This window comes from Tachyglossus aculeatus, unplaced genomic scaffold, assembly GCF_015852505.1.
Source record: "Tachyglossus aculeatus isolate mTacAcu1 unplaced genomic scaffold, mTacAcu1.pri scaffold_153_arrow_ctg1, whole genome shotgun sequence".
Classification (NCBI taxonomy): Eukaryota; Metazoa; Chordata; class Mammalia; order Monotremata; family Tachyglossidae; genus Tachyglossus; species Tachyglossus aculeatus.
In genome coordinates, this window is record NW_024044876.1 from 84,406 (window position 1) to 97,302 (window position 12,897).

General features: G+C 52.0%; 1 protein-coding gene across 1 annotated transcript; it reads left to right on the forward strand.

The window, feature by feature from the left end:
- The first annotated feature begins 11,378 nt into the window (after window positions 1–11,378).
- LOC119923186 (olfactory receptor-like protein DTMT) lies at window positions 11,379–12,120 on the forward strand. The gene is made up of 2 exons (XM_038742693.1): window positions 11,379–11,770; window positions 11,868–12,120. The coding sequence occupies exons 1-2, from the start codon at window positions 11,379–11,381 to the stop codon at window positions 12,118–12,120; spliced, it is 645 nt and encodes a 214-aa protein (XP_038598621.1).
- Window positions 12,121–12,897: the final 777 nt, after the last annotated feature.

Here is a 12,897-nt window from a genome sequence, read left to right on the forward strand (position 1 = left end):
CAATTCGTCCCTGACCCAAATGGGGCTCAGTCCTAACCCCCGTTTTATAGATGGGGGTAACTTAAGCACAGAAAGTGAATAATAATAATAATTGTGTTATCAGTTAAGTGCTTTCTGTCTGCCAGGCACTATACTACGCGCTAGAGTAGATATAGGTAATCGGGTTGGACACAGTCCCTTGCCACATGTGGGCTCACAGTCCTGATCCTCATTTTACAGATGAGGGAAGTGAGACACAGAGAAGTGAAGTGACTTGCCCAAGGCCACACACCAGGCAAGTGACAAAGTTGGGATTAAAACCCAGGTCCTTCTGACTCCCAGGCCCAGGTTCTTTCCATTATGCCACGATGCCTCTCATCGTTTACTAGATGCCCAGTGCTGTTATCTGCATTAATTGCAGATACAAGATAATCAGAACACACACAGTCTCCGTCCCACTTGGGGCTCACAGTCCAAAAGCAGGGAGGACAGGTATGGAACCCCCATTTTACGGATGAGGAAAGTGAGGCCCAGACAAGTCAAGTGACTGGCCCAAGGTCACACAGCAGGAAAGTGGCAGAGCCGGATTAGAGGCCTGGTCCTCTGAGGATCCACACCCATTAGGGTGAAGGGGGAAGGAATTGCTGAGGGGACTGGGAATCCAGGAAACTGCCTGGGGGGTGGGGGCACAGTTCGTAGGAAGCGGAAGAGCCAGTCCTTAAGGCGGTGTGACCTAATGGATAGGGCCCGGGCCTGCGAGTCAGAAGAACCTGGGTTCTCATCCCGGCCCCACCACTTGTCTGCTGTGTGATCCTGGGCAAGTCGCTTCACATCCCTGGGCCTCAGTCCCCTCGTCCGCAAAACGGGGGTTAAGACTGTGAGCCCCCTGTGGACAGGGAATGTGTCCAACCTGATTAGCTTGGATCCACCCCAGCATTTAAAACAGTGCCTGGCACATAGTAAGTGCTTAACAAAGACCGTTTAAAAATCGTATTTATTGAATGCTTACTCTGTGCGGAGCACTGCACTAAGTGCTTGGGAGAGTCTAACGTAACATTGTTGGTAGACACATTCCTTGCCCATAACGAGCTCCCAGTTGAGAAGGGAAAATGTCGAGAAGGACTAGCTCCCTGAGCCCGGCCCGGCCTCTCCGACTCAGGATTCCCGCACCCCCCGGCTCTCCCTGGCCTGACCCCTGACCAGCCCCTCCATGGGGAGGATTCCGTGGCCCCCGGAATTCACAGAAACTTTGCTCCGTTCAGCTGCTGCCTCGCTTTGTCGAACTTTCCCTCCCATTCCCACGACGCTTCTTCCCGACTGTCATCTCCCCGCTCACCTGTAGTCCCGGCCCTTCCATCTCCCTCTCCAGCTCCTCCGCCATTTCCGTGGCCTCCTCCCCGTTTCACGGGGCTCTGGATCTGCTCCCAGGCCCCGGTGTCGACGGGCAGGACGGCGAGGAATCACTCAATCAATCAATCGTATTTATTGAGCACTTACTGTGTCCAGAGCACTGTACTAAGCTCTTGGGAAGTACAAGTTGGCAACATATAGAGACAGACCCTACCCAACAGTGGGCTCACAGTCTAGAAGCTGGTCCAGAACCAGCTGGTCAAGGATCTGTTCCTTGGGGCTCCGGCCCGGTCTCAGTTACAGGAGGCCCAGCTCCCGCAGACGCCCCCGGTCCTGGCGGGGAAGCGACGCCTCCCGGTACCAGAACCATCGGAAGCGCTGGCGGAAGCCCTCGGGACCGGAGTCGTCTTCTGCACCCGGGCCAGGCTCCCGCCCCCAGGACCCGCCATCCTCCTCCGGCTTCAGCTCTGGAAGACCTTCCTCCTCCTGTTCTTCCTCCTCCTTCTGCTGCTGGTCTTCTCATCCATCTGCTGCCATGACTCCAGTGTCCGCCAGGAACCTCTTAAACATCAAACGACTCTCCTCTTCATGAACACTGGAAGGAGGATTATTCTAGCATTCATCCTTTCATTCATTCAGTCAGTCGTATTTAATAAGCGCTTACCATATGCAGAGCACTCTACTAAGCGCTTGAGAGAGTCCAATATGGCAATAAACAGCCACATTCCCTCCTCACAACGGCCTTGCAGTCTAGGGTTAGCCTTGAGCCACCGTCATTCATCCATCCCTCAGAAGCAAAGCACTCATGTCCAAAATCTGCCATGTGTCTATCAATCATACTTGTTGAGTGTCTCCGGAGTACTATTCTAAGCGCTTGGGAGAGAACAATAGAACAATAGTATCAAAGCTGTGAGTCCCACGTGAGACAGAGACTGTGTCCAACTGTATTTGCTTGTATCCACCCCAGCGCTTAATAATAATAATAATAATAATAATAATAATAATGATAATAATGATAATAGCATTTGTTAAGCTCTTACTATGTTCCAGGCATTGAACTAAGCGTTGGGGTGGATATAGTGTCTGCCACATTGTAAGTACTTAACAATTGCCAAGATTATTATTATTTTACAAATGAGGCAAGTGAGCCAGAGAGAAATGAAGTGACTTGCCCAAGGTCACCCAAGAGGTACTTCTTGACCTGGAATTAGAAACGAGGTCCTTCTCATTCCCAGGCCTGTGTTCCATTCACTAGGACACCCAGCTCATTAATTGAGCGTTTTACTATGTGCACGGCACTGTTCTAAATGCTTGCGAGATTGCAAAGCAACACAGCCGACAGTCTCGTTTCTTGCCCCACAACAAGTTTTCAGTCTCTAGCGGGAGACAGATAAACATTAATATAAATAATTCTTGTTGTATAATTCATTCATTCAATCGTAGTTTTCGAGCGCTTACTGTGTGCAGAGCACTGTGGTGAGAGTTTAATTCGAAGCTCTCTACATTCAGTAAGCACGTAAGAGCTTGCAGAAATAGTCTGAAAGAGTTTAGAGAACAGGTCTGGCTTACAGAAGCAGCGTGGCTCAATCGAACCTGCTCAGATCTGGGAGTCAGAAGTCATGGGTACTAATCCTGACTCTGCCACATATCTACTGTGTGACTTTGGGCAAGTCTGAGTCTCTCTGAACTTCTCTCAGCCTCAGTTACCTCATCTGTAAAATGGGGATTAAGACTGTGAGCCCCGCGTGGGACAACCTGATCACCTTGTATCCCCCCAGCTCTTAGAACAATCAATCAATCAACCAATCAATCGTATTTATTGAGCGCTTACTATGTGCAGAGCACTGTACTAAGCGCTTGGGAAGTACAAATTGGCAACACATAGAGACAGTCCCTACCCAACAGTGGGCTCACAGTCTAAAAGGGGGAGACAGAGAACAGAACCAAACATACCAACAAAATAAAATAAATAGGATAGAAATGTACAAGTAAAATAAATAAATAAATAAATAAATAAATAGAGTAATAAATATGTACAACCATATATACATATGTACAGGTGCTGTGGGGAAGGGAAGGAGGTAAGATGGGGGGATGGAGAGGGGGACGAGGGGGAGAGGAGGGAAGGGGCTCAGTCTGGGAAGGCCTCCTGGAGGAGGTGAGCTCTCAGCAGGGCCTTGAAGGGAGGAAGAGAGCTAGCTTGGCGGAGGGGCAGAGGGAGGGCATTCCAGGCCCGGGGGATGACGTGGGCCGGGGGGTCGACGGCGGGACAGGCGAGAACGAGGTACAGTGAGGAGATTAGCAGTGGAGGAGCGGAGGTTGCGGGCTGGGCAGTAGAAGGAGAGAAGGGAGGTGAGGTAGGAGGGGGCGAGGTGATGGAGAGCCTTGAAGCCCAGGGTGAGGAGTTTCTGCCTGATGCGCAGATTGATTGGTAGCCACTGGAGATTTTTGAGGAGGGGAGTAATATGTCCAGAGCGTTTCTGGACAAAGATAATCCGGGCAGCAGCATGAAGTATGGATTGAAGTGGAGAGAGACACGAGGATGGGAGATCAGAGAGAAGGCTGGTGCAGTAGTCCAGACGGGATAGGATGAGAGCTTGAATGAGCAGGGTAGCAGTTTGGATGGAGAGGAAAGGGCGGATCTTGGCAATGTTGCGGAGCTGAGACCGGCAGGTTTTGGTGACGGCTTGGATGTGAGGGGTGAATGAGAGAGCAGAGTCGAGGATGACACCAAGGTTGCGGGCTTGTGAGACGGGAAGGATGGTAGTGCCGTCAACAGAGATGGGAAAGTCAGGGAGAGGACAAGGTTTGGGAGGGAAGACAAGGAGCTCAGTCTTCGACATGTTGAGCTTTAGGTGGCGGGCGGACATCCAGATGGAGATGTCCTGAAGGCAGGAGGAGATGCGAGCCTGGAGGGAGGGGGAGAGAGCAGGGGCAGAGATTTAGATCTGGGTGTCATCAGTGTAGAGATGATAGTTGAAGCCGTGGGAGCGAATGAGGTCACCAAGGGAGTGAGTGTAGATCGAGAACAGGAGGGGACCAAGCACTGAACCTTGGGGAACTCCCACAGTAAGGGGATGAGAGGGGGAGGAGGAGCCTGCAAAAGAGACTGAGAAAGAACGACCAGAGAGATAAGAGGAGAACCAGGAGAGGACGGAGTCTGTGAAGCCAAGGTCAGATAGCGTGTTGAGGAGAAGGGGGTGGTCCACAGTGTCAAAGGCAGCTGAGAGGTCGAGGAGGATTAGGACAGAATATGAGCCGTTGGATTTGGCAAGCAGGAGGTCATTGGTGACCTTTGAGAAGGCAGCTTCCGTGGAATGAAGGGGACGGAAGCCAGACTGGAGGGGGTCGAGGAGAGAGTTGTTGTTGAGGAATTCTAAGCAGCGCGTGTAGATAACTCGCTTACTATGTGCAGAGAATAATGCTCTGCACATAGTAAGCGTTTAACGAATGCCATCATCATGCCTTCAAATATGCCCACGTCTCCCCCATCCTAAAAAACCCCTCTCTTGACCCCTCTTCCCCTTCTAGTTATAGCCCTATCTGCCTCCTACCATTCCTTTCCAAACTCCTTGAAAGAGTCGACTACAACCGCTGCCTCGAATTCCTCAACGCCAACTCTCTCCTCGACCCCCTCCATTATGGCTTCTGTCCCCTACATTCCACCGTAACTGCCCTCTCAAAGGTCACCAATGACCTCCTTCTTGCCAAATCCAACGGCTCATCATCATCATCATCATCAATCGTATTTGTTGAGAGCTTACTATGTGCAGAGCACTGTACTAAGCGCTTGGGAAGTACAAGTTGGCAATATATAGAGACAGTCCCTACCGAACAGTGGGCTCACAGTCTAAAAGGGGAGACAGAGAACAAAACCAAACGTACTAACAAAATAAAATAAATAGAATAGATATGTACAAGTAAAATAAATAAATAAATGAATAGAGTAATAAATATGTGCAAACATATATACATATATACAGGTGTTGTGGGGAAGGGAAGGAGGTAAGATGGGGGGATGGGGAGGGGGACGAGAGGGAGAGGAAGCAAGGGGCTCACTCTGGGAAGGCCTCCTGGAGGAGTTGAGCTCTCAGCAGGGCCTTGAAGGGAGGAAGGGAACTAGCTTGGTGGATGGGCAGAGGGAGGCCATCAAGGCCCGAGGGTTGACGTGGGCCGGGGGTCGATGGCGGGACAGGCGAGAACGAGGTACGGTGAGGAGATTAGCGGCGGAGGAGTGGAGAGTGCGGGCTGGGCTGTAGAAGGAGAGAAGGGAGGTGAGGTAGGAGGGGGCGAGGTGATGGAGAGCCTTGAAGCCCAGGGTGAGGAGTTTCTGCCTGATGCGCAGATTGATTGGTAGCCACTGGAGATTTTTGAGGAGGGGAGTAATATGCCCAGAGCGTTTCTGGACAAAGATAATCCGGGCAGCAGCATGAAGTATGGATTGAAGTGGAGAGAGACACGAGGATGGGAGATCAGAGAGAAGGCTGGTGCAGTAGTCCAGACGGGATAGGATGAGAGCTTGAATGAGCAGGGTAGCGGTATGGATGGAGAGGAAAGGGCTGATCTTGGCAATGTTACGAAGCTGAGACCGGCAGGTTTTGGTGACGGCTTGGATGTGAGGGGTGAATGAGAGAGCGGAGTCGAGGATGACACCAAGGTTGCGGGCTTGTGAGACGGGAAGGATGGTCGTGCCGTCAACAGAGATGGGAAAGTCAGGGAGAGGACAAGGTTTGGGAGGGAAGACAAGGAGTTCAGTCTTCGACATGTTGAGCTTTAGAAGGCGGGCAGACATCCAGATGGAGATGTCCTGAAGGCAGGAGGAGATGCGCGCCTGGAGAGAGGGGGAGAGAGCAGGTGCAGAGATGTAGATCTGGGTGTCATCAGCGTAAAGATGATAGTTGAAGCCGTGGGAGCGAATGAGGTCACCAAGGGAGTGCGTGTAGATTGAGAACAGAAGGGGACCAAGCACTGAACCTTGGGGTACCCCCACAGTAAGGGGATGAGAGGGGGAGGAGGAGCTTGCAAAAGAGACTGAGAAAGAACGACCGGAGAGATAAGAGGAGAACCAGGAGAGGACGGAGTCTGTGAAGCCAAGGTCAGATAGCGTGTTGAGGAGAAGGGGGTGGACCACAGTGTCAAAGGCAGCTGAGAGGTCGAGGAGGATTTGGACAGAGTATGAGCCTACTCTGTCGGCTCTGTAGGATGAGGCTCCTACTTTATCCTAATCCTCCTCGACCACTCAGCTGCCTTCGACACTGTGGACTACCCCCTTCTACTCAACACGCTATCCAGCCTTGGCTTAATAGACTCCGTCCTCTCCTGGTTCCCCTCTGATCTCTCTAGCCGTTCATTCTCAGTCCCCTTTGCGAGCTCCTCCTCCCCCTACCATCCCCTTACTGTAGGGGTTCCTCAAGGGTCACTTCTTGGCCCTCTTCTGTTCTCTATCTACACTCACTCGCTTGGTGAACACATTGGCTCCCACGGCTTCAACTATCATCTCTACGCTGATGACACCCAAATCTACATCTCTGCCCCTGCTCTCTCTCCCTTCCTCCAGGCTCACATCTCCTCCTGCTTTCAGGACATCTCCATCTGGATGTCTGCCCACCATCTAAAACTCATTATGTCCAAGACTGAACTCCTTATCTTCCCTCCCGAACCCTGTCCTCTCCCTGACTTTCCTGTCACCGTAGACGGGAGAAGCAGATTCTTAGAGAAGCAGCGTGGCTCAGTGGAAAGAGCACGGGTTTTGGAATCAGAGGTGAGCTGTTAAAATCCCAGCTCCGCCAATTTTCAGCTGTGTGACTTTGGGCATGTCACAACTTCTCGGCCTCAGTTGCATCGTCTCTAAAATGGGGATTAAGACTGTGAGCCCCACGTGGGACAAGCTAATCACCTTGTAACCTCCCCAACGCTCAGAGCAGTGCTTTGCGCACAGTAAGCGCTTAATAAATGCCATCATTATTATTTTATTAGACGGCACTACAATCCTTCCCGTCTCACGAGCCCACAACTTTGATGTCATCCTCGACTCTGCTCTCTCGTTCACACCTCACATCCAATCCGTCACCAAAACCTGCCAGTCCCACCTCCGCAACATCGCAAAGATCCGCCATTTTATCTCCATCAAAACCACTACCCTTCTAGTTCAATCTCTCATCCTATCCCGACTGGATTACTGCATCAGCCTCTTCTCTGATCTCCCATCCTCATCCTCCTGCCACTTCAGTCTACTTAACGCTGCTGCCCGGATCATCTTTGTGCAGAAACGCTCTGGGCATGTTACTCCTTTCCTCAAAAATCTCCAGTGGCTACCAGTCAACCTACTCGTCAGGCAAAAATTCCTCACTCTCGACTTCAAGGCTTTCCACTACCTCGCCCCCTCCTACCTCACCTCCCTTCTCTCCTTCTACAGCCCAGCCCATACACTCCGCTCCTCTGCCGCTAACCTCCTCACTGTGCCTCGTTCTTGCCTGTCCTGCTGTTGACCCCCGGCCCACGTCCTCCCCCTGGCCTGGAATGTCCTCCCTATGCACATCTGCCAAGCTAGCTCTCTTCCTCCATTCAAAGCTCTACTGAGAGCTCATCTCCTCTAGGAGGCCTTCTCAGACTGAGCCCCCTCTTTCCTCTCCCTCTCCCCATCCCCCCGCCCTACCTCCTTCCCCTCCCCACAGCACCTGTATATATGTTTGGACAGATTTATTACTCTATTTATTTTACTTGTACATATTTACTATTCTATTTATTTTGTTAATGATATGCATGTAGCTTTACTTGTATTTATTCTGATGACTTGACACCTGTCCACATGTTTTGTTTTGTTGCCTATCTCCCCTCTCTAGACTGTGAGCCCGTTTTGGGGTAGGGGCCTTCTCTATATGTTGCCAACTTGTAGCTCCAAAACGCTTAGTATAGTGCTCTCACAGTAAGCGCTCAATAAATACGATTGAATAAATGAATGAACAAATGCTAATACTATTATTATTATCCCTGCCCTCAGGGAATTTGTGATTTCTGCTGTCTCAGTCTCATCAGCAAATTGCACTTGGGGTAGGGTCTCAGTCCTCTCTGTGAAATGAAGAGAACAGTTCCTGCTGATAAGAAAGGGACAAGAGATCACTGATTGGGGGCAGTTTGGAGAAAAAAAAACAGAAGGCTGAGTCTATCAGTTTTCCTTTTTTCCAGGTGCTGACAATTCTCCCTTCCATGCCGCTCATCAACACACCACAACTGCGACAGAAGAATTTACGATGAGCAGTCTTTCCTGTGGCAGCATTGCCTGCTGGCTGGTCGGACTACTCCAATTCATGGTCACCAGGGATCTCTAGGACCCTACCTCCCTGGAGTCACCTCTCAGGCTTCTCGGGGACTGGCCTAGTTGGGCTGGTACGGCTTGGCCCCTTTACTGAACTTGGTGCAACGATCTGACCCTGGAGGTTAATTAGCCCTGGAACCTCTTGGCACCAACTGGGCTACTGGTTGCATCAGGTGGTGCGATGCCCATCCATGGTATTTACCCCTTCTTTCACCCCTCTGAGGGCTTATTGATAATGGGCTGAGTCACCGGCCCTTTCCATGCTGCCTGGGGACCATGGGGAGATCACTTCGCTTCTGAGTGGGAGGTGCCAGTGTTGGAGAGCCTGAGTGAGTCTGGGGGTCCCTCTGGGTCAGGACAGAGCCTGGGACAGGGGAGCAAAGGGGAAGGGAGGGCCAGGATCAGGGCCAGTATGCTCAGCTGGGTCCCATTTCTGGCTTCTCTGAGTTCTCAGAGTTTGGAGACGGACCTCTATTCTAGTCCCAGCAGTGCACTGGTCTGCTGTGTGACCTCGGACAAGTCAACTGACCTCTCTGGGTCTCACATTCGTCTGTGAATTGAAATGAACAGTCCCTGTTGCTGGGAGGAGGACAAGAGCACTTAGAACAGTGATTAACACATAGTAAGCGCTTAATAAATGCCATAATTATTATTAGGAGATCCCTGATAGGGTGTAGTTTGGGGAAAGAAAACAGAAGGCTGGGCTTAGCAATTTTCCTTTTTTCCAGGTACTGGCAATTCCCCCTTCCACGCCACTCTTGAACATACAGCTCATAAACACCCAGATCATGAACACATCTGCGTGTCTACCCTGGCCTGCGGTCCTGTGTGTTAAGTAATGGCCACTAGCAGGGAGGTTGAACAACTGTAACCCACCTCCTGGGCAATCAGGGCCATCTGGAAGATTAGGCACCTAGCTGTGCGTGGCAGGTGACATAGTGCTGTGAATCTGTTCTCCAGGGTAGCCAAGGAATAATGCAGGAGCATCCTCTCTCATAGAGGGAAGTGGAGTGGGCAGAAAGAGGATTGGCGTAGGCAGAGATGGACAGAGGATAGGAGTATGGACAGCCTGGCCAAGATAAGGCTCGGTTACCCTGGTGCCACCCATAAGGAAACCCAAACTCTCAGAACTCGAGCCAAAATCCTCTGTGACCCCCAGACCCCAGACCCACAAACCCCCAGACTCCCAGTGGATTTCTCTGTGTGGAGCTTGCCATGGCCCTTGCCCATTTTCTAGCTAACACTGTGGGTGGATGCAGTAGGGCCCGGGAGAGAGAGTCTTCACTCCTTAGGGTCGGGTTCAGACAGGACGCTCCCAGGGGGGTGAAGTGATTAAGGTTAGAGGGAAGGGCCATGTCTTGGGGAAAGGACACTGGGGATGCTATGCAGAGGGAGAACTCCAACCTGCAGGGCCCAGTGCAGGTGGATAAATGTGGATCTGGAGCAGGCAGGGCAGTAGTCAAGGAGTTGTGCTCATACAACATGCTGTGAGAGAGAGTGTGTGGAGGGGGCGGGGAGGTGAGATGGGTCTGGGGACTGGGGGCTCTGGTCAAAATAAATACCCCCAGTGTGGGCGGGTATGACACACTCACTTCAGCCCCTAGCAGGTTCAGTCTTGTTCTGCCCACATTGGACTGTGGCTCAGAGCCAGGCCTGTTTCAGATTCACCCCAAACAAGAAGGTCCAACAGCGAAGGGGTGGACAGTATCGGTTGAGACGTAGCTCAGCCCAGGCCTGGAAGGTGGGTAGTTCCAGGGCTAAGGTCAACATCAGGGGCCACAACTGGACCATGACCTCAGAGAACACAGACCTAATTCCCTGTTCTTGGCTGGCCACAAGCCCCAGGCCTATACTACTGGGCTGGAATGGGCCCCGTATCCAGGCCAGATTGTAGGTGGGGTTAGTCTGTGAGCCTGGGCATGTTACCCACGGGTGGTGAGCAGGGCTCCCTTACATTTTCCGTTGGAATGGGAGTCCCACGCGAGCTTCCCCCTTCTTCACTCTGGTGCTAAAGGAGTCCAGAAATGGGGGAATGGGATCCGTCCTGCCTGGAAGCTGTCCAGGTATTTATTCAGGCAAAGGGCAGTCAATGGGAATGTCTCTCCAATCAATCAGGTTGCTAGGCAAATCTGCCAAAGGAACTCACAAGGAGAAACTGAGGCAATATCACCCAAAATAGCAGGAGGTATGAGGGCTATTGGGTGCTCATGGCTGGCGGGCCAGTGTCCTAGATGGTGTCCGGGACACTCACCTATCCTCACCTCTGCTTTCCTCTGTCTATGCCTTTCTCTTACTCTCTCCACCCTTCTGCCCCTTTCCTCTCCTCTGCCCTTCTTTCCCCTTCCCTGTTCATCCTCCATACTCTCTTTCTCTGCCTTTCCTTCCCTTTCCCCTTTCTCTGCTCTTCTCTCCCCCGCCTTTCTCGGTCCTTTCTCCCCTCTTATTTCTTTGACCTTCTCTCCCCTATCCTTTCTTTGCCCTTCTCTCCCCTATCCTTTCTTTCCCCTTCTCTCCCATCCCTTATTTCTTTGGAATTTTTTCCCCTATTCTTTCTCTGCTCTTCTCTCCCCTATGCTTTTTCTGCTCTTCCTTCCCCTATCTTTTCTCTATCCTTCTCTCCTCTCCCCTCTTTCTGTACCTTTCCTTCCCCCCTCATACTTTCTCCCCCCTTCTTCCCCCTCTCCATCCCTCCTCTCCCACTCCCGCGGGTGACCCGAGTCTGGGATTGAGCCCCATGATCCCTGGGAACCAGACCCCAGTCAGTGAGTTCATCCCGCTGGGTCTGTCCGAGCGCTCGGATTGGCAGCTGGCTGTCTTCGGGCTGATCCTGGCCATGTACCTACTCACGGTCACTAGCAACACCCTGATCATTACGGTCACCCTGATTGACCCCAAGCTGAAGGCCCCCATGTACTTCCTGCTCAACCGGTTGTCCTTCGTGGATATGGCCTTCACCTCCATCACTGTCCCGCAGAGGCTAGCCCACGTCCTCTCCACTAGCAAGGCCATCCCCTTCACCAACTGTCTGACCCAGCTCTTCTTCATCCTGCTCGTCGGCCCCATGGAGGGCTACCTGCTGGCCGCCATGACCTATGACTGCTACATGGCCGTTTGCGACCCACTGTGGTACGGTCATCCTGGTGATCCTCGGCCTCTGCCTGCGTATCATCGTGGGGTCGGGACTCGTGGTACCCGGGAGCGCCTTGCTCAACACTGTGCCCAGGGCGCACCTCGCCTTCTGCTCCCTCCGCATCCTGCAATTCTTCTGCGCCATCACGCCCATGCTCCAGCTCTCCTGCAGCCGCCCCTTCCTCAATGAGATGCTCACCTTCACCGAGGGCATGACCATCATCCTGAGGCCTTTCATCTTCATTCTGCCATCCTACGCCCGCACTGGGGCCACTGTGCTATGCCTGCGCTCCGCCGCGGGGCTGTGCAAGGCCACGTCCACTGTGGCTCTCATGTGCTGGTGGTGACACTGTTTTACGGCTCAGGCATGCCCATGTTCCTGCGCCCGGCACCGAGTGCCTCTGAGGGCCGGATGTGCCAGGTGGCCATCTTCTACACCCTGGTCACGCCCATGCTCAACTCGCTCATCTACTGCTTGAAGAACCACGAGGTCCAGGGCGCCCTATGGAGGCTGACCTCCAAGAGAGCAGCTGCCAGCATCTAGAGGCTTGTTTCCTTCACCCACTTCCCGGATAGAGAAGCCACCAGAGAACACAGTGTCACTGATAACTTTTATTTAGGGAATTCTGAGTGCAGAGAGCCATTCTGGGTGCCTACCGTGTGGAGAGCACTATATTGGATGTCTACAAGGTGTGGAGGGCTGTTCTAGCTTCCTACTGGATAAAGAGTCCTGTGTTGTGAGTCTACTCTGTGCAGATTATTGTACTAGCCACCAAATGTGTACAGAATGCTGTAATAGGTTCTTGCCGTGTATGGGACATGGGACTGTGACCACTGTTTGTAGACCATTGGATAAGGCACATAATGTGTGTAGAATGCTGCACCGAGCTCTTACTGTGTGTAGAGCACTATACTGGTCATTTACTGTGTCCAGTCCATTTTACTGGGCACCTACTGTAGGCAGAACGCCGCAATGGACTCTTGCTGTGGGCATAGAACTTTATTGGGCACTCACAGTACTATAGTGTTGTACTGTGCACCTAAAAATAATGATAACTGTGGTATTTGCTAAATGTTTATTATGAGCCACGCCCTATACTAAGTATGCTTTGGGGTAGATATAA

What these genes read in the sequence shown, in the direction of transcription:
- LOC119923186 (XM_038742693.1), top strand. Translation starts at nt 11,379, where the DNA reads ATGATCCCTGGGAACCAGACCCCAGTCAGTGAGTTCATCCCGCTGGGT. An exon ending in GCCGTTTGCGACCCACTGTG is followed by an intron (nt 11,771 to 11,867) that starts GTACGGTCATCC and finishes CACTGTGCCCAG; the next exon opens with GGCGCACCTCGCCTTCTGCT.